Below are 20,986 nucleotides of genomic sequence, written 5' to 3'. Positions count from 1 at the left end.
AAATCAGGACAAAATGAGGATCAGTTCAATATATAATTTATGGCTATTGACTAAATTCCTGAAAAACGAAGGGTTCCTTCGTTTTTTCATGTCGTCATTCTATCGTTGTCGGCCATCTTTGTATACAACTTTTATTGTTAAAAACACGAAGTTTCTGCAATGAATCTTTGAAAACGATGCTTTTGTTTGCAATTTTTTTATTATAATATCAAAACAACACCAAAAAATACTATTAAATAAAAGAATGACGATCGCTTTCTACAAATATGGCGGCTTTTTTGTGAATGAGCGCATGTGCAAACGGATTGATGACGTAAAAAAAACTCATGGTATCCATTGTTTTCACTACGGTACGGTAATATTGTTGCAAATGAGAATTTTAGTTTTTCAGCAGAGGGTACAGTTTATTTCACATTCACTGCCTCTGTATAAGCCATGACGATTATATAAAGCAGTTTAGCATACAGGATATTCATCCGATTCCAAGAATAAATAGGAACATCAGTGGAATACTGAGGAACTGCTGCCCTATGATGACTCATAACTAACCCAAAGCCAATTAACTTTGTGAGAGGCCACATTTGTTGTCAAATTTCCTGAGAGCTTTGCAGTACGAGCTGACAACCGATTTACGGCTTGTGTCAGCGTGTGGTAGTGAGATAATTGCTTACTTTTTGAGCTGTCTAGTAAAATTTACCATGTTAATGAAAAACCTTGCTATTGTCGTTGGACTATTGATCTGGTCACATGACCTACATGGCCTGTATGAATAGAGAGATGTACTGTTTACACTGACCTTCAGAGTGTTTAAGATGAACTGGCACAAATTTTAGTAGCATTTATCCCAAAGTATCGGTATTTTTCTATTATTTGCTATTGTTTTTCATGTTTGAGATTGTCTGACTGCCAGGATGTTTCACTATTAAAATCAACAAAACTTGATTGGGGTTGACATACATGTACTCGTAAAAAACGTACCCGGACTTAAAGTGATAAATATACGGTCTCATCGACATCAGGTATTTAGATGTTTACAGAACATTTAGAGGGACATTTTAGACAGCTTCTAACCAATTAATAAATTATTTGAAACATTTATAGAAATGTGTCTGAAGTTATATTGGAAATTTTGTTTTAATAATCAAGTGCAAATACAAAATAAAATATATGTCGATCAAGACGCGTAACTCTGCGACTTGAATGCAATAGCCGATGTCATAACGAGAAGAACAAACAGGAAACACAACTACTGACATCTTTTTTGGAGACATATTTTTCTTCTGAGTGTTTTAAGTGTTATCAAGTTTTGTTGATTTTAATTTTGAAACATTCTGCCGGTCAGATCGGGTCAAACATCAAAACCATCGTATGCGGTAGAAAAATGCTTATACTTACAGATAAAATCTACTAAAATTTTGTACAAGTTTATCTTTATGAGAGGTTTTTAGGAGGTGATTTAGAAATGCAAGTTTCGTGATCTAATCTTTTGAGATAATGCTAATGAAACTGGGTATGCGACCCACAAAGTATTTGAAACTTGGAGTTTGTTGGCAATCGGTAAAATTAAATGTGGATTGCATATCCTTGCTGTTACATAATCGTTTTAACAGCAAAATATAAAAATAGCCATATTATAATCAAGATCTACCAACCTGATTTGCTATTTAATAAGTAAAAATCAAACATGACCTTCACCCAATCCAGACAGATACCTACAAAGAGTTCTATTGGTAGCGTCCTGTTCACATATGAAATGTAAATAAAAGCAATTCATGTTCAAATATAGGCTCAACAGATTCAATCTATATATATATTTCTCAAAGTATGTGTGTTTTATGTCGTATGTTTGTCTGCATTCCGGCTATAGATCTTAAAATGTTGATATTGAAAATCAGCGTACTGATGGATTTGAACTCACGACGAATGCATCGACAAGTTTCTTATCCAGATGCTCTGCCACTAAGCTAGAACGCCATAGTGATCAGCTATGTTTTCATACAACAAAAACACCATGCGCATGCTAATTATTTTAGTCTTGCGTCCATGAGTTACGATGCTCCTGTTAAGAAATATCTTGGGATCTAAGTGTATGCAACGCGATGCTTATTTGTCTTTTTTCGTTATGGCTAATTTATTCGGCTCTCCGATAAAGACAATAATTTATTTCAAACTATAAATTTGGTGATTTGTGTACTTATTATATACAGTGGAACTTCGGTTATCAACCAACTAGGTTTTCGACCAAAGATTTTGAGACCTTTCGTCTCGGAACTCGAACATAAATTCAGTTCTCGATCAAACCGGAGCATGCACAATGGAATTAGAGCAGCTCCGGAAACAGCATGGAAACATTCAATAACAAACGGAGAAGCATTTTACGCTTCAATAAGTTCTTTACAAAAAGGGAGGAATCATCTGGAACGACGCCTCCTCTACCGAAGAAATTTGCTAGGGAAATAACCCCTTCAGTCGAGTTGCCCTAAATTGTTTTGGAAGAGGATTCTCCCTTAAAGATGTGAAGCAAACGTGCCATTGCTGTTTATATTTTTTTCCTACGATTTTTGACGTAACTAATCTGTTGCATTAAATGCTGTCTCATTATCAACTTCTGGAATTTTTAGTATTGTATCTTAACCTTTAATGTTTTTGATGTTTTAAGAGCAAGCATACGAAATGTTTACTTTTGTTTTCTTTTTCCATCATCATAAATAGAAAACCTTTCATTAAAATTAAACACGATCTATATATACCTGTTTTTATTTATAGTATGCAATATACAGTACAGTTTATGGTGTAGAATGTTGAAAAAATGCCTTACCGCAGTTGTTTTTTCACCTTGGAGCGAATTAAAATTTACATAATTTTGTTCTAATGGGAATAATCGTTTTGGATCTCGAACAACTCGGTTTTCGAACAGCCTTGTGAAATGGATATGTTCAAGAACCGAGGTTTCACGGTACGTTATTAAAAGAGATGCATCACTGAAAGTTATAAAATTTCAAGTCTACAGTGGTTTGAAAACCTTTACAGTTGTTTTATTTATTTTTAATTTAGTTGTCCCGTAAAAAATCTTTTTCTCATGATATGAAGTTTGAAAGTTACAGCTGTTTGAAAAAGTTTGATAACCTTTACAGTTGTTTTTATTTTGTTTTTCAACTACACAAAAAACTTTTCTTATGATATGAAATTTGGAAGTTAGAATGACAAATGTGGTTATATGTTAAATACAAATCAATTTTCTGTCCAAAGACTTTGTTATACACTCGGGCAACGCCGGGTAGCACAGCTAGTCACCTAATATAGGCGACTGGACTATGTTTTAGATAAGGAAGCCATTGTTTCATGTATTATATGATCGTAGGTAAATATAACCACCAGTGCATCCACCACATAAATATAACTCACTCCAGTTCCAACAGGCGACTGCTACCCCTGCGTAGTCACAAGGTAGGCCTACCAGCATGGCCTGGCAGTCTCATCTATGTACAATATCAACCAGCGGATTTGGTAAATTTGGTCTGGCGACGATTGGTCCAAATCCAATTGGTCTAATAAATCAATAAATCTAATCAAATCAATTCTTCCAAAGGCGTTTAATCTAAAACAAATTCTTCGAATATGCCGTTTTTTCTAATGACGGTTAGTCTAAGATTGATGTAAAGACAGACATAAATACGAAAACTTAAATCAGCCGCCTTCATTCAGAACGCATGAGTTAAAATGGCGAAAATTTTATCGCATTAAATGCAAATCCAGGTAATTGTTGTGTACAAAAAAACTTTAAAACTACAAAAAGGAGATAAAATTTAATACAATAAGCAATATAAAGTTTTCTTTGCAACTTGCTTTTTGAACACTTTTTGTGAGCTATGTAAACAGATAGCTATCTGCAGCTTTTTTTCGGCTAGCGCAGTTCCACACACAGGAGACTCCATTTTGGAACAAACTATTTCTTATGGTGATTATATCAATTATCTATTTTGAGGAGCTGGTTTTGGACCAATCGTGTCATTTGACCAATCGTACCTACCGTAAGTTGACACTAGATGAATTAGCTTTGGATAAATTAAAATCGGACCAATTGTTATTAGACGAATGGTGTAAGATCGAAACAGACAAGTACATGGCGAATATCCTAATAAGGTGGTTTGTTGTCTTCAGGATATCAACACTTCGTCAGATCAAACAAAGAACCTGATGACCATTTCAAGCAGCACGTAAAACAACATAGCAAAAGAAAAAAAACCAGCGTAATAATGAAAAGTGATCATATTTTTATTAGTGGAACAATGCAAAAGTACGGCGATTCAAACAAGGGAGATAATTCTTCGATTAGCGATTAGGAGAAATCTAATAGAATAATAAAAGTATGCTGACAATTTAGCTGTCGATTTACAACATATTCTAGCTTATTTACAATTTCCAAACGACAACTTCTCTCTATGAGTCAATCCATTTACTATCCCAAAGACGAACTGGTAGGAGTTGACATCTTATTACTCGATCCCGCCATCCTGGGTGACGTTGCGAGTACTATTTCCAAGCGCGTCGGACTTTCTTTCTCAAAGCAAAATGCCTACTGATGAAAGATACGACGATCATGCCAATGGTTACAGCTCCGATAAAGAGGTAGTCAAAGTCATCCTTCAGGACGTCGTACATCTTCGACGGAGCTATTCGTGTGTGAAATACATCTGCAATCAAAACAGAAAGAACAATGATGTGTAACTTTGTAATAACTTTTTCACCGGTGAATTTAGGTCATAAGCAATTATAGACTATCCTCCCTGGTCTGCCCTTCGCGAGCGCATAGCAAAACGGTGAGAAGTTAAACTGTTCACATTTTTTTTGGACAGCAAAAAATAGAAGACTTTATATGTTTTCATAATTTTTAAGTACATTTGATAAATACAAAACATCAATAATTCTTAACCTTTGCTGATTGTTGAGCTGTTGCTATAGCAACACAGAGTTGGTCATAATTATTAATAAACTTGATAGCCTTTGTTAAATTCTTTAACAAAGCATATCTACTGAGTTCGATGAACAGAGAGAACACACCCATAAACATATTTTAGTGAAAAGTATTAATCCATCTTTAAAATGTACGTACTTCAAAAGCCTGAGGTAACAAGAAATATGCTCAGAGCTGTGAGTTTTTTAGTTGATATGCGGCATAATTATTGTAAGTTCGTCAACTTTTCATTGACTGTTTGTTCACAAGCACGCCAAACCATCAGAAATGTTTTCATGAGAAGACTACCCTTAATTTAAATAGACCTTCAGTGGAAGTATTGCATGTGTCGGTTCTGCAATGTTTAAATGAATGATAGAATAAATATATAAATATAAATAACCAGCAGGAGACAATAAATGTCAATTTCTTATCATATTCATCAATCTGAAAGGTGATACTACCCGACTACCTATTCGGAACTGATATGTTAGTTCATTACATTACCTTGATAAACATAGTGTATGACAATTTTTAAAAATGCAGCAGACTTTTGGAAAGCCAACAGTGTCAGTTGATCTAGAGTAGCAACTTCATACCAATATATAGTTGCAGTACACATGCAGTTTCAAGTTTTCAAGAACGCGCATTCATCAAAACCTTTTTTGTTTTGAAAAGTTTTGAAGAATGCAGAAATGTTGGCCTTTCTTCAAAACCCAATTTTTCCGCATGAATTGCTGGGTTTCAAGTAATGAGCCATAGAAGTAAAGCGCAGAAAATCAAGGAGGGAAATTTGCAGTAGGAATGCAGTTGCAGCATCAGTAAATGTCTGCTGGTACTAGAAAGTTGTAATAAACAGCAAAAGTACAGCGCAATGACCTGCAATCACACAGCGCAGCTCTAATACCAACCCTGGCAAAGTGTTAGGTGGAATAAGAACACACCCATAACTATGTTGGTGGTCAGGTTTGTTTTTTGTGTGAAGCCTGATGTGTCTTCTTAAACAAAGTCCTTTAAAAACCCAGAGCAACAGGAAATGAGGCAGTAACAAGGAGATGTTTAAAGTGTGAAGGTTTTGGCTAGTCCGGTGAATCTTTACTATGCTAAGAGCCGTGTCTCTCCACAATTGGACGCTAGGAAAAAGATCCCTTCACACAGGAGTCAAACTCTCGACATGAATCTCACTAGCCGGACACACTAACACCTGCGACAATCAACCACCCTCAAGTATAATAGTGCACATAGTTATTCTTTGTGTTTCACCATCACAAGTGATTGTAGGGGAATTGCTACTCCTGTCTTAGCGCTGCGTTATGAGGGAGTAAAGGATCACAGGTTCTCTATTTCGACCGTTTTATTGCTACTGGCGAATCGTAATACAAAACCTTGTGACTTCATACATGGCGCTTTGGTCGATGGAAAACTTCTCTAGTCCTGCTATTGGGCAGAGTAGTAAATGGTTTTACTGTTTTTATTGTGTCTACTGATTATCTAGCATTGTTAATTTGCTAGATCTACTGTCGAATTTGCTGCCTACATGGCATGTCTTGACAGCAGAGCGGTAAGTAAAGATGAGTGATATTATATGGTCGTCTGAAAGGATGAATACCTTTTACTACATTTTGTTATTTTTTACTCTATTTGTTCGAGAAATTGACATTTAAGGATACTATTACCATGGAAACCACTTCATATGGCTAGCACTGACCAAAAAATTACCTGAGCGTGTTTAATAATAACTATGTTTTCATGTGACACATGAAGTGCATCCTGTGGGTTTGGAGTCGTGCGCACTTTGAGTTACCGTGCGAATTATGTGTTTCTATGAACATTCGCATGATGCGGATTGACTCTGATGCCTTGTTGAAAAAAGGTAAGGAATTGTGCGCTCTATGTTAATAATTAGCGCCGCAGTTAGTGATGCACGTGTCGAGAAAGGACAACAGAAGTATTGAAAATGTTTAAAATTGAATAGCTGGGGCAATATATTAATGCGCATCATTTGCTAGTGCTCTTTCTATAATTCGCAAGTAGGATTGGATTTAATGAAGTTTTGCAAAACTCGCTTAGCTTGTGGATTTATGCCGTTTTGATGAGGCAGTTAACTTGGGGATTGGCTCAAATTTGCGAGTTGTGCGTCATGGAAACATAGTGAATGAAAGCATTCACACATAGGCCAACCACAAGACTAATAGTGAGGATACACAGCACCCTAGCAAATATTATCTACGGTGATGATCTGTTACTGTTACTGGGGGGTTACTCGCAATTATGATATAATTGTAACGGCAGGAATCCATAATAGATCATTTCATGAGACAATTACTTTAGAGATATAAAATTGTCTGCCCTTTTCACAAAAATCTATAGACTCTGCCCGTGTCACACTTCTTTAAAAATGCATTGGAAAGTTTTCTTGCAGGTAAGATGTAGTTATTAGGGCTTTACTCGCACGCATAAGCCGGGACTGAGAATTTTATTAGCCACTTTTTCGTCTGTTATTATTAATGCGCCAAGAGCTGCCTAACGAGCTGATGTGATGATCGTGAGAAGCTGATAGGGACACGGCAGCACAAACATATCCGGCCAATTATATAGCAGAGGAAAACCAATCACTAAGGAAAACAAACAGTAATTGATTGGTTAACAGAGATTTGCTAGGTTCCTTATACCAGCCTATCATACCTTGAATAGGAGCACCTGCTAGTCATGTCAGTACATAGTATAAGGTGACAATATAATAATGAAATAGTATTTATAATAGTATAAAATGGAACATGTTGGGTAGTTATTTTACCCAGAATGGATAAAATAAAATAAACTATTTTTGTCACAAAATATATGGTGGTGTGCGAGATAAACTGGACCCCTCTTCTGTATATCTAAAATTCACATGAACATCGTTGTTACTGATTGTGAATTTAGTCCATAAGCATAAATTAAATAGTAAAGTAATCCTCATTTTGCCCTGATTTTGATATATGTAAACCAAACAGCTGCAAAACTTGTTTTGGAATGATTATGAAGGCTAATATCTGAAAACTATTTCTTTTCTGGCTGAAGATAACGACCTGTACAAATATGATCACAACATACATTTTTATGTGTTATTTTGAAACCTTGTACATGTATATCACTTGAAATACGCTTAAACATGTCTGTGGTATACAGACAACTAATAAAAATTAAATGTTCAGGATTTATAGTTCCAGTGAAAATACATGCTAAAAAATACATGCTATGTAAAATACATGCTATGTAAAATACATGCTATGTAAAATACATGCTATGTAAAATACATGCTATGTAAAATACATGCTATGTAAAATACATGCTACCCTAGGACACTTATGTATTCGCCTCATCTAACTTTCACGTTTTCACGGAGTCATCCTCTCGCAAAAATTTCATGAGTGAAACTAAACTATCATAACGAACGAGCGAAAACGCGGAATTAAATAGTTTTGTTCATTGATAGTCCAAGAAACAAATAGCAGCAAGCAATCGAATTGCATTATCGATCTCGGCCACAATTCTACCTGCGGTTCACAATTACAAACTGTCCCAAATTGATAATTTTTTTCTTACTGGTGAACCGAACCTGAGAAATCTAATTATGTTTGTTCTAGGCCCGTATTCCCTGGAGCGGCTGGCCGGCTGAGCCGCCCCAACTTTTTAGGAACTTTCCGCGGCTAAGTACAGTCAAACTCGGATAACTTGCCCTCGGATAAAATGTAACATTTCATCTCAAACACAAGGTTAACTCGAACGGATTTGTTTGGTCTGTTCCCACGCAATGATACATTGCTTCAGATAACTCGACCTCAACATCATTTATTCGAAAAGTTATTTGCCCAACGGCTATGGAGACGGGTTTTATCGCTGTAGAATATCACTTTATTCCAAGCCATAGAGACAAACGTCAACATTTAGTAGTTCTTAGGCTTCATTATTATCATCATCAGCGGAAAAATATTCTTGTTAACGACTTTTATAAAGGTTTGCAAAATATCAAGTTTTACCAAACATCCGCTTGGCTATGTCCCATCGAAAGCGTGGAAACCTCCGTATGAACTTAAAATAAAATCGGCAAAATTGATCTTTGTTAAAACGCTCAAAAGAAAAAGATGTCTTTTTTCTGAGCGGTTTAACTGCGGTCAAGTTTTGCCTATTTTAATTTAAAAATGTCTCACCAGTCACATCACCTAAAACAAAACAAATCTCAAAAAATAAAAAAATGTTGAAACTTTTCGAAATTTTTTTTTAAAACTTCACATGAGAGGCCCGGCTGAGGCCCTACATAAGAAAAACCTGTTGGGGGCTTACACCGCCCCCTCCACACCTCAGGTGTTCATAACTAGTCGCCTAACGTTAGCCGCCCCAACTTGCAACCAGTGAATACAGGCCTGGTTTGTTCCACTGCATTTATTTTCACATCACTATATTTTCGCACTCATCAGAGCTGCGAAATTAAGTTGCAGCGAAATTTTACTCTGTATGCTACTCACGAAACTAAATACTAGCGAAATATAAGTGTCCTAGGGTATGTAAAATATATGCTATGTAAAATACATGCTATGTAAAATGAATCTCACTGTCTATAACAGCACTGAAGCTCAAAATAGAGCCAAACCTCAAATTAAATTCACCTCTTCATACAAATTTTTGACAAACGAGATGAACTTTACTACATATCATGTTCAAAATTTTATTCATGAACATAAGTGTTTAAAGTAAAGGTGAGAGAGTAGGTAGAAACTCACATAATAATAACAAATACATTACTGATTATAATGATAAGGATTTACTGATCTCAATTTACTGTTGTTCTTCAAAAAAAGGATTTTTTTTGTAAAACCATATATTTTCGATTCCTACGATTATTTTTAATAAATTGTTTTGCTGATTTGTTCAAGTCTGATAGAAGGCTTTGCTGATTTTACTAAATTTATTGCACATCAGAATACTGGTGAAACTACTTTTCAGTATTATAGGTGACCCGCTTGCTTTCATTTGACAAGTTCTTGTATTTCTTGCTCTCAACAGACATATAACATTATGTACAAACTACAGGTGAGTTGGTGTTGTAGAGCTGCTAGGAGTTTCACACCAATAAGTCTACCTTGGACCAACAGCTTTTGCCTCACACTCGGTACCTGCTAGCTAGCTCATTTGCCAAGCTAGTTGGTCAAAATTACCTGACTAGCTTGGTGCTTTGGAAACTTGTTTGGCCAAACCAACGAACCAATGAAATTTGTGCCAATGATGGTTGCCTTTTGCCAGATTAGACCAAATCAGTAATGTGGGTGCAGAAAACTTGAGGAGTCTCAGAATTGAAAACTTTAAATAACCATAATTCATCGGCGTAAGAGCACCTCATTGGTTGTTCCTGATTGTTGCCATCTGCTGTAAAACTTTATCAACAAAGTCTCCTGTACCTCAGTTAACGCTCCAAGTTAACACAGTTAACGCTCTAAGTTAACATAGTTAACGCTCCAAGTTAACATAGTTAACGCTCTAAGTTAACACAGTTAACGCTTCAAGTTAACACAGTTAACACACCTAGTCTTGTATGAATACAAGCGAGACCCCTGATCATAAATCGTACTAACAACTTTCCATCAACTGTAAAAACATTTGGAATAGCACAATTCCTTTTGAATTGAATATCATATACATGTATATTAAAACCCCAAGCTTGTAAAACCTAAAGAACAGAACAATTTTTGAAAGAGTATGTTTTTTTCTTCACACTCTTTCAAAGAAGTGATGTTCTGAAGTTAACTGAAGAAACATAATGATTGTAGTACACATAGCCTAATAGAGTGTGTATATTTGTTATGGATAGATAGACAAATAGTTCAGTGTAAAGCTCTTGTTGCTGAGGAGAAGCTGTCTAGCTTTGTCTATTTATGTTTCTTCGTTACCAAGAATTTCAATCAATGTGTCATTAAAACTGATGTTCTGTTGGCAGTCAGTTTTAATTTCTCTGTCAGTTAGAAGGGCCCTCAATTTTATTGCGCTATTTCAAGAACTGACATTTCAATTGATTTGCGACTTTGCAATAATACTGGAAACATATCACTCAGAAAACGAGCAAAATTTTAGAATTTGGCTCGCAGTGTTTTCCGTAAACAGAAAGTATGAAAAAACAAAGCGAAACTACACAGCCGAGTTTACTCACGCATAGGATCAGATGGTAAGACAACTCCCCAAATTATTTTGGGCCCGGGCTTGTGACTGTTAATCTGCACTTTTACACCAGCAGAACTGAATATTGGTACGTAGTCTAAGGTGATCACAATAATCTATTTCACAGAAAGTTCATGCCATACCATTTCAACCCATCCACAAGGTGAACTCGCCGCTGAACGACAGGTGAAACCACTATGTCTCATACCTTATGCCAACTGCTCCAGTGGCCATGTTGACAATAACACAACAGGTTGTAAACAAGAAAGTCTCATAGACAATGACTGACAGGTACGAGCAAGATTCCTATTGCTAATATGTGTCAAGGTCTTCTAAAAACATAAACCTAAAAGCATATGCCAGTGGTAGATAGAGGGCAATGAATCACATTCATATCCGCTGGCCGATTAAATGTCAACATTTAATTTAGGAAAATCAGGCAATTCAACTAAGTAAACAAACATGATGACAATCATATATGCAATTGGTTCATTGGCGCCCAAGCAAGTGGCTGTCAACAACTACTACAGAAATATTGACAGCTAGCGACAGGTACCATCTTATACCGAATAGTCTAATTGCAGGATCTTGTTTATTCCCATATTTACTCATCATTGTTATAATAAATACACCAGATATAAAAGTTATTAATCCAAACCACAACTTTAGCTAGAGGCATTCCAATATCGAGGCTTTAAAGCAGACCGAGAAAACGATTGCCAAAGTTCAAGAAAACCCAAAATTACGCGTATAACCAACAGAGAGCAACGATTACTGGGAATTTGCGTAGTCTGCATTGTTGCTTAATTAAAAACGGGTAATAATGCAAACAGGCCGACATTTTGAGAAGTGTTTGAAACAGCCACTGCAATGCTTTCATATCGCAGCAGCATTCTGAGAACATTGTTACGACATGGCTCTCAGTTTGAGGCTATGATTGTTAAAACTTACTGACCAGTGTAACATACATATCTAAGACTAGAAATTCCACTGTCATACAGCCCACGACCAAAGAGATGGCCAGAGATATTGGCAAAAAAATAAAGGGTACTAATGGTTGAGAAATGCAATATTAGCAATCAAATGGCTCTGCAGTGCAATAGGATAACTGCAATGGTAGCTGTAATGTACTGGGTGTGGGTGTTATTATATACAACATTAAGCAATAATGAATGGAAAATATGTTTATATTTTCCCCCTGCAACAGGAGAAATGCAATATTGGCCAATATTAGAAGTAAAATGCACTGATACTCTTAGAATAATCAATTTTGTTAATATAGTAATAATAGAAAACCAATACACAATTTTGTTTACATTTCAAAACGTCATAGGTAGCAATATTGAGAAGTTGTGGTATTTATATAGGTTTTTAGAAAATTTATTTAAAAAGTGTTTGGTCATGACAAACAACAACAATGAAAGGAAAATATTACACGGTTATATCTCTCCCTTGCAATAGGAGAAATGCAATGTTGGCCAATATTATAAGTAAAATGCACTGATATTATTAAAATAACCAATATTGTTAATATAGTAATACAGCAATAATAGAAAACCTATGAGCGTTAATGCGTCTCGAAGATTTCTGCAAACTGCAGCAAAATAAAAGCTGTTATAAAAGTGTTATAAAGCTGTAGGCCTAATTTACTGTAATGTATGTAATTCAACAACAATAAAGAAATATGTTTATTATAACTCTGAAATGCAAAATTAGAAGTAAAATGGCAAGCTACTGTGTACTATACACAGTTTAAAAGTTGGTTGCGTTGAATGTAGAATGGTTTTGATAAGCGATCTTTAACAGTTTAACAGAAAGCGGGTAGGAGCATTCACTCGTATAAAAATGTAGCAAAATAAAAAATGTTCTCGTCATGAAGGGGCGTTGTAGTTTGGCCCTAGCTTGTACGTAAGTTGTAAAGAATTTCGGCTAACGTTTTAAATAATGAAACCTTCGGTGATTGCACAAAAAACATAGGCTGATAAACGGTGTACCATAATTTCGTACCTGTAAATCGGTCTACGCCTCAAACGGTCTACGTTTATTACAAAAACCTTCGAATAAATTCGATTACAAGTAAACAGCACCATAGACTGGTAAAATAAACACGGTTTTCTCGTGAATTACGCACTACTAAATAGTTCTACAATCGGTCGCACGGCTTTATTGGCGTTTCAATTTTCGGTCTTAACTTTTATTAAACCGAGCTTTTCAAGCTTTTTGTGGCAATTTTCGTTCAAATAAATCTGTCTATTTGTGTATAATCCGATCAGATGGGTAAGTTTAAAGATAATACCGATAATTTACAAAGACTTGGTAACATATTTAAATAGGTTTAAATGTGTTCTGTATCGTTATGATACTTTAACGACTACATTCTGATGCTTAAATTTCTTGATGAAATTTCTAGCCAAGGGTTCGTCTCATTGTTGATGAATAATTTTCGTAAGTTGTGTGCACATGCATTTATCATAAAAACTCCCACACATCGCTCCGCTCGTTTGCTCGTGGGATTAATATAAAAAACAACTAAACAGTAATATGTGCGATGTCAAGGACATTTATGAATTCATCTAGATCTGTGGCAGTAGAGAATGCTGTCGCTATTGATCGGAGACACTGTTTTTACTACTAAATTAGCCTGTCATATCTGTACTTAAATGAAAGGAAACAATTATCTGCATGTGTTGAGCCAATAGAAAATATGTTAACAACCCATAGTGTAGTTTCGCTTGGCAAAAACTTTTATTTTTTTAATCGCAATTTATTGGTAGCAATGACCAATTGTGCTAGACACATTACAGTTCTGAATTTTTACTAATTTTAGATATATGAACTTTAGGTGATCTTTATTGAACAATAGTTTTAGAGAAAGTTATTATTCATGTTTCAATAAAGCTATCAACTGCGAAAATATCGATAAATTGTCTGACACGCTCATGGTTTTCAAAAATGACTGAAAAAGGGTTCGGTCTCATTCTACAACACATTTGCTGTATTTTTCATGGCATCAGGTGATGTAGAATTTTATGATGATTGATTTGGTATCAAAATATTTTTATAGACTGCTTCAAATGTTATGATGTTTTATCCATGTCCTTGTCAAGTATTAGGTTTTACAGAATATGGAATTAAGTCCAAATAAGAAATCAATTTGGTAGAAAAGGAGTTAATTATGCAGATACTGATTACTCATGACAGTCTCTCACGGTGCACGGGAGGACTACATATTGTACAAGGATATAATAATAATTACAACATTGTAATAAAACACTAAACATACATGTACATAATATAACTAAATATAACTATTGTATTATTAGACATATTTACATAGTTTGCAGTAATACAGTTGTATGGATAATATTTATGCGCCAGGAATTGATCTTAATTGAAGGAAATTGTATTTGCTAGAACAGGATACATTGTGGTTACACCTCTACACGGTAAGGAAGTTTTTTTTGTGATCTGCTTCATATGTTGTATAAAACGTTGTATCAGAATATATATTGCATTTCGTTAAATGTTTCGTTTTGTTCAATACCTAGAGAAGTGTATTAATCAGTACCTTAAAGCATAGAATAAAAATAAATGCACTATTTATTACTTGTAATTATATATTAAACACAAAATATCTACCATACTTTTTGGACTATTAGCCGCTACCTTTTTCTGATGATTTGAGCCATGCGGCTTATATAAGGATGCGGCTATTCTGTGGCTTTTTCTTTCACCGCTAGAGCGCATTAACCAGAATCTCTGGTTAGTGCCCCTCTAGCAGTGAAAGAAAAAATGAAACAATGCCTAACGGTACTGTTCCGTTAGGCACTGTGTTAAAAAGCGTCAGTTAATATGGAACAGTTGGGCACTGTTCCATTTTAAACAGCTGTTGCTGCCGCGTTAAAAAGCACTGTCCTGAGTTCTGCGGCCTATACAATGGTGCGGCCTATGTATTGTTTTATTATCAGTTTTTGGAAAATAAAGCAGATGCAGATTATATAGGGGGTGCGGCTTATAGTTCGAAAAGTATGATATATATTATATTACATAATATATTATATAATAATATGAATATATCTATACTAATATATATATATATATATATAATTATATATTATTGGATGTAAAGACTAAATTACATGACCTCACTTTTTAATCTGAAAGCCAAAATGTTTCCAATCAAAACAATCCATTTCCTGTAAAGAAAGCCACAACACAAACTGCCCTAATTCATAAGCCTAAGTCTCTCCATGTACACAATAGATCTGTTCAGAGTTGTACTTATCCTACACACTTTCCGAGGACTCTTAAGAGTTGTAAACAAATTGTTATAGTCAGCTTGCTTGTTACCAATCTACCAGCAGGTAAACGGTCTGAAGACAAACAAGCTTACAATCACCTCGACTTACTATTTAATGTTTGATGGAATACTTGACTCTAAACAAGATATTTTTAATATGACTTTTGAAGTGTCTGTGAATATTCAAGTTTAGTCAGTGATAGGGAGTAGTTTAAAGACAATCACTACTATAATCAGTCTTGTCTCTCTGTCGCCATGGTTGGAGACTGAGAAAAAAGATCGGTTCATATAGGTTTCAAACTCATGACTTTTGGCTTATTGGGCTGATACTAACAACCGCACCAATTGATTCCGTTGCGACGCATATTCTCTGTTATACGTATCATAGCGAATTATTATTAATCTTTTAATAGTGCTAGAAAGGTTAAGAGGATAATGTAAGGTTTCATACAATATTAATTGAGGCGATCTCTTAAATGATATAATATAATTTTACATTTATATACTTTTGGCAGATTATAAGCTGCTACAGATTTACACTGTCACGTGATTACTCTGCAAACTCATTGGCTAATTAATATTTACGCTAAGTTTCAAGATTCGCAACTTTTAAATGTTTTCGAACTCTTTAATAACTACATCATTAATCACGTAACATTGAAACAATGATTAGATGACTTTAAAAAACAAACATAAGTGACTAAATATTTACGTACATAATATGATATTTCAACACATTAGTAACTGGCAATGGGCTATTTTAAAAAGGTACTTTGGATAATACAAAGTATTATCCACCAGCTTATCAATTAACACTGATACTCTGGTCTGTTTATAATGAGCTAATCAGTGAAAAAGAAACTAATAAAGCCACTTTCATTAATCGTAAACATTTTCCTCTTTCTCTTAAAGGTTGACTTGCAACAAAATTCACATTACAGTTATTTGATATGAAAAGATTCACCATGTCTTACTCTGTTGTGTTGTAGGAGCCAAATATGTGGGAATGTGATTACAAGCTCTTAAAAGCTCAAAAACGAACAGTTAATCGCAGCCACACGAGACCGCCGTAGTTTGGATTCTCTTTCCAAAACGGCTCAAATGTGACGTAGCTGTGTTAGATGGTTTCCGTTTACACTTTCATGCAATGTTATTCGTCGAAATATTTCACAAATATACTTCACGCATTCAATAAAACCATGTCTATTGTCCTTACGCGTCTATTTTATTGTCATTTTAATGCTGTGACTTTTAGCACTGATATCTTATAACTTACCGTAAAAATTTGTTTAATTTTTGAGCCTTAGCTTGAAGGAGTACATATCATTGTCTGATAATCATGACAAGCCTGTTGGTCACTTGTGATAATCGAAAAGTGCTGCAGAAATTATTTGCGAAGTATTGGGTCACATGATCAGATTACGACTTGCCGATTAGACCAAACTGAAACAAAACTGTAAAGTAGCGAGCATCTATATTTGATATGGGGTCTTCGGTAAAACCCGAAGTGTTTGTCATAAACTAGTGCTACGATAAGTTTTATATTGAGCTTTTTATTGGCCTTTCAATTCACGTGAGAACATACGTGACAAGACGATAACCAAATTTCATGACTACGTCAGAGAAATAAAGAGATTCCAATCTACGGCGGCTTTTCGTTTTTGAGCTTTTAAGAGCTTGTAATCACATTTCCACATATTTGGCACCTACAACACAACAGAGTAAGATATGGTGAATCTTTTGATACCAAATAACTGTAATGTGAATTTTGTTGCAAGTTAACCTTTAAGTTTATTAGACTATTTTAAGAGACATGATGAACACTTTGCACTTCTACACTTCACAAAACGTAGCAAGAATTACATCACACCGTGATGACTGTTATCACTATGGTGCTCACGGAGGGATCTGACTGGGTCAGAGTACTTACTAGAGAAAGATTTATACATTTGAAGCATTTAAATTTTTTTATGTTCATTTTTCAGATTTTTCAATGAATGTTTTTACCCTGCCGAGTACTGAAGCCGTGAAAGCCGAGCTGTGAAATTGTGAAAGATTACTGTACAATGCTTCGCAGAATGCAAAAAAGACTGCTAAATGAAGAAAAACTAGTTGCGTGACAGCATAACTGAGTATAGATCTTGAAAAACAAAATCTATACTCATATCACATGAGAACCTCTGATAGGTAATTTCAACAACCTCATTTAATCTCAAAGAATTTTATGAAAGTTGTCAACCTAGAAACTCTTTCAGAGAACAGATTGCATAGTCCACTTGAAATGACACCAAATGAAATGGCCACAGAAATGACATCAAGATGAAATAACAACTTGAATGGCCTCTCAAGACGAAAGAGTCCCAATCATCAGACAATTTCGCCAAAGTCAGCCGAGGAAGTCATCAACTTATCAAGCCATGACTTGAAAGAAGAAACAATCTATTCAAGTGCTTCCCTACTTCTTCATAACTCTTTTCGCTTTCAAACTTTCTTAGAAATGCAAGCGGCCGTTATCAGTTTTGGCAAAGTAGTTTATTTCAGAGGAAAAGAAAGCGCGTGCCGCCAAGTGAAAATCGTCATACCAGACAATGCTTATCTATTTAATTAAAAGTTCAAGTCAAACTGTTTGCACAAGAGCAAAAGTGAAAGGAAACGGTGATGAGAATGGAATGGATCAGCGCTCAAACTAAGGCCCCGAACAAATGATTGCTACCAACCAGAATGACTTACAACATACAGCGTAAACAAACTGTAAACTCATGTACACATACCTTTATATAGTTATCAAAGACTATACAAACAGGAAGTGCAAGGTACCTAGTCACTAAATTAGTCATAGGAATTCTGTAAGCGTTGCTTCTCCCAAAAATGATGATTTGTGGCAATAAGTATTCAACTTTATCCAATGGTTTAGTTGACAGCAGGACCCATTTGTAGACCAGCATCAGTTAGTATATAGTTAGTATATATATGTATATACATCAGGGAAGAAATGCATCTCGGAGTAACAAACTTTTGAATAAGAATGAATAACAAATAATTTGAGAAAATTATATAAATGACAATTCATATTATACTTATTATATATTATGTACAACCTCTTTGGGAGCTTGTATGTGGGTTTTTAGTGCAAATGCAAACTTCTTTGAACGTTGCACGACACACTATGCATTCTTATAAGAATATTTGTTTCAACACACAAGGGGTTCGACACGCGAAGCCAACATTATTAACAGATTAAATTAGTGTGTAGACGTTTGACTGTACTTGGGAGGTAACATCCATGGATGCTATCGGATTCTCTATGTGAAAGAAACATGAGCATGACAGTCAGAATTCAATGAAAATTATAACAAAACACGCAGCTTGACATTTGCAACAGACTACAGCGTTGAAGCGACTACCCCACTAAGAGTGGCAGATCTTTATAAATGTTGAGCTAAAACTTGCGTTACATGGCGGGCAAAGGTGACAAAGAGTAGCGCAACCAAAACCGCACACTACGAGCTGTTGAAACATAATACCATCTGACATCAGTCTTATCGGACAGTTTAGTTGAAAACAGCATAAAGTTTTCCTTCATAATCACAGAACAAAGACAAAATTTCCAGTCTCCAAAAGAGATAGCGAAAGTAACAACTCTCTGACAGGAAACAAAGTAAGGCATACCAGCCGGCAATGCTTGCTTGTGATGCACTGGTAGCTGTGCACCAATTGCTAACAGCAGTCGGAAGGAAACTGGTGACTCCATACTTGAAAATAGTTAGACTGTACAACTACTTCCCTTCCGTTAATACATAATGTCTGAGAATGCTTCTTATGACAGTTTGGCCACTAGCCTAATATAAAGCCTATGTACAACAGATGTGACAAACTTGGTAGAGTACTGCCACTGCTTGCATCATTCCGCAGGTTTATTTGCAAACAACCTATTTCATTCAAATCACCATTTTTCATGCTGGTCACCCTTCTGTAACCAGCCAATTTCTATATTCATAGAGAGACAAATGTAGAAACGGGGTTATTTCATGTTCTTTACTAAATATCATGGTAAGGAAAGGCTAGCAATGGGCACTTATCTGTTTGTTAATTACTACAAATTTGTTTTCAGTAAGTACAAACTTCAGAAAGCTGAGTCAGGTGATAACTTTCTGAAATTATTAAAATGATGAGAGCATATCTCCTTGAAACAAATTTGTAGTGATCCACTAACAGCTAAGTAGTTTTTGTAATATATATCATGGTACAGTTATGTCTTGACATACGAGTAATTCCAACATACGCGACAATTGATATACGAACAAAATTTACAGCAAGTTTTTGCCACGACATACGATAAACCTTTAAGATATGAGCATGTGATTTGGTTCTTGATTGAAATTAAATGGTAAAATATGCGAGCTAAAATCGGCTAAAAGTTATACTGAAAGCGAATCTAAAAGCGCCAAGCCGGAAATAAATAATAAAAAATTACGACGATGACAAAATTGAAGTAAGTTTAGTAAACCTAGCCTCAAGTATGTGTTTAGTACGCTAAATTTATTTAAGTTAAATTCAAAGTTTATCTCATGTTGCGAAGGGTCACAAATATTTAGTGTACTGAACTCATTGCTGTCAGCTCTCTCACACACCGCCATTAGCCAGTGCATCTGTCTCGAAGGTAAGAACTCCACACATAGTATTATTACACTTGATCGCAGGTCATAACCACTGAGTAGGTATTTATTACTTTGTGAGTATAGGTACTGAATTATAACAAGTAAAAACACGTTTTCTGTTGGAATATCCTGTTTTTAGGTGGTTTGTCCATAGTATGCAAATGAATTAATCTGTATTTAGATATTTTATACCGGAAATATTGCATTGAGATGCTATACGCTCAGTCCTAGAACACATTAGACTCGTATGTCCAGGTATGACCGTATATAAATAAATACATGTATTTATATATATATATGGAGAGACTTATTTTGTAATGTCTGTATTTAATCTTCCAAATACATGTAGGTAAAAGAAGCCTGCCTCAGGCTTTAAGTTAGTAAATACTTCACCACATACACTCGTTCTTGACCAAGTCACCCATGGATTGTTAAAACTTTAAATTCAATTCGCGTTAATGACAGTGGAGAATATATTTGTTGTTTCATGAGAAGTTTTTGGCAGGTAATTAAAATAATGCATAGCCAGTTAATGCATTGGTATAACAACATAGTTCAAATTGTTTTGTATTTCGAAGAAAGGATTTCTCAGAGAGAAACAAAATTTAGACAAAGACAAAATTTGGAGCTCTTATTATCTACTGTTATTAATAACGTTGTTGACCGCAACACCCTATTTTCTTTAATTACGCCATCAGAGATGCTACCAGTTTCTGACCGAACATTTATTACAGTTAGTGCTATTGTGTAAACACATTAAAATACCTTCAAGGTCATACTTAGCAACTATCCTGTCCAATACATATATGTACCTGATATATCTAGACTACTTGACATTTGCAACCTGTACCAAATTGAAAACACTATGCTGGCCACTAAACC

General features: G+C 35.2%; 1 protein-coding gene across 1 annotated transcript in view; it reads right to left on the bottom strand.

Moving 5' to 3' along the window:
• Positions 1-4,251: 4,251 nt before the first annotated feature.
• LOC137408231 (ER membrane protein complex subunit 1-like) overlaps positions 4,252-20,986 on the bottom strand; it is a 70,489-nt gene continuing 53,754 nt past the window's right edge. Inside the window, exon 20 of the mRNA XM_068094656.1 lies at positions 4,252-4,694. Coding sequence (XP_067950757.1) covers positions 4,534-4,694 — 161 coding nt within the window. The 3' untranslated portion in view covers positions 4,252-4,533. The remainder of the gene's footprint in view (positions 4,695-20,986) is intronic.

Source organism: Watersipora subatra, chromosome 11 (genome assembly GCF_963576615.1).
Source record: "Watersipora subatra chromosome 11, tzWatSuba1.1, whole genome shotgun sequence".
NCBI lineage: Eukaryota > Metazoa > Bryozoa > Gymnolaemata > Cheilostomatida > Watersiporidae > Watersipora > Watersipora subatra.
This window is presented reverse-complemented; position numbering and strand designations above follow the sequence as displayed.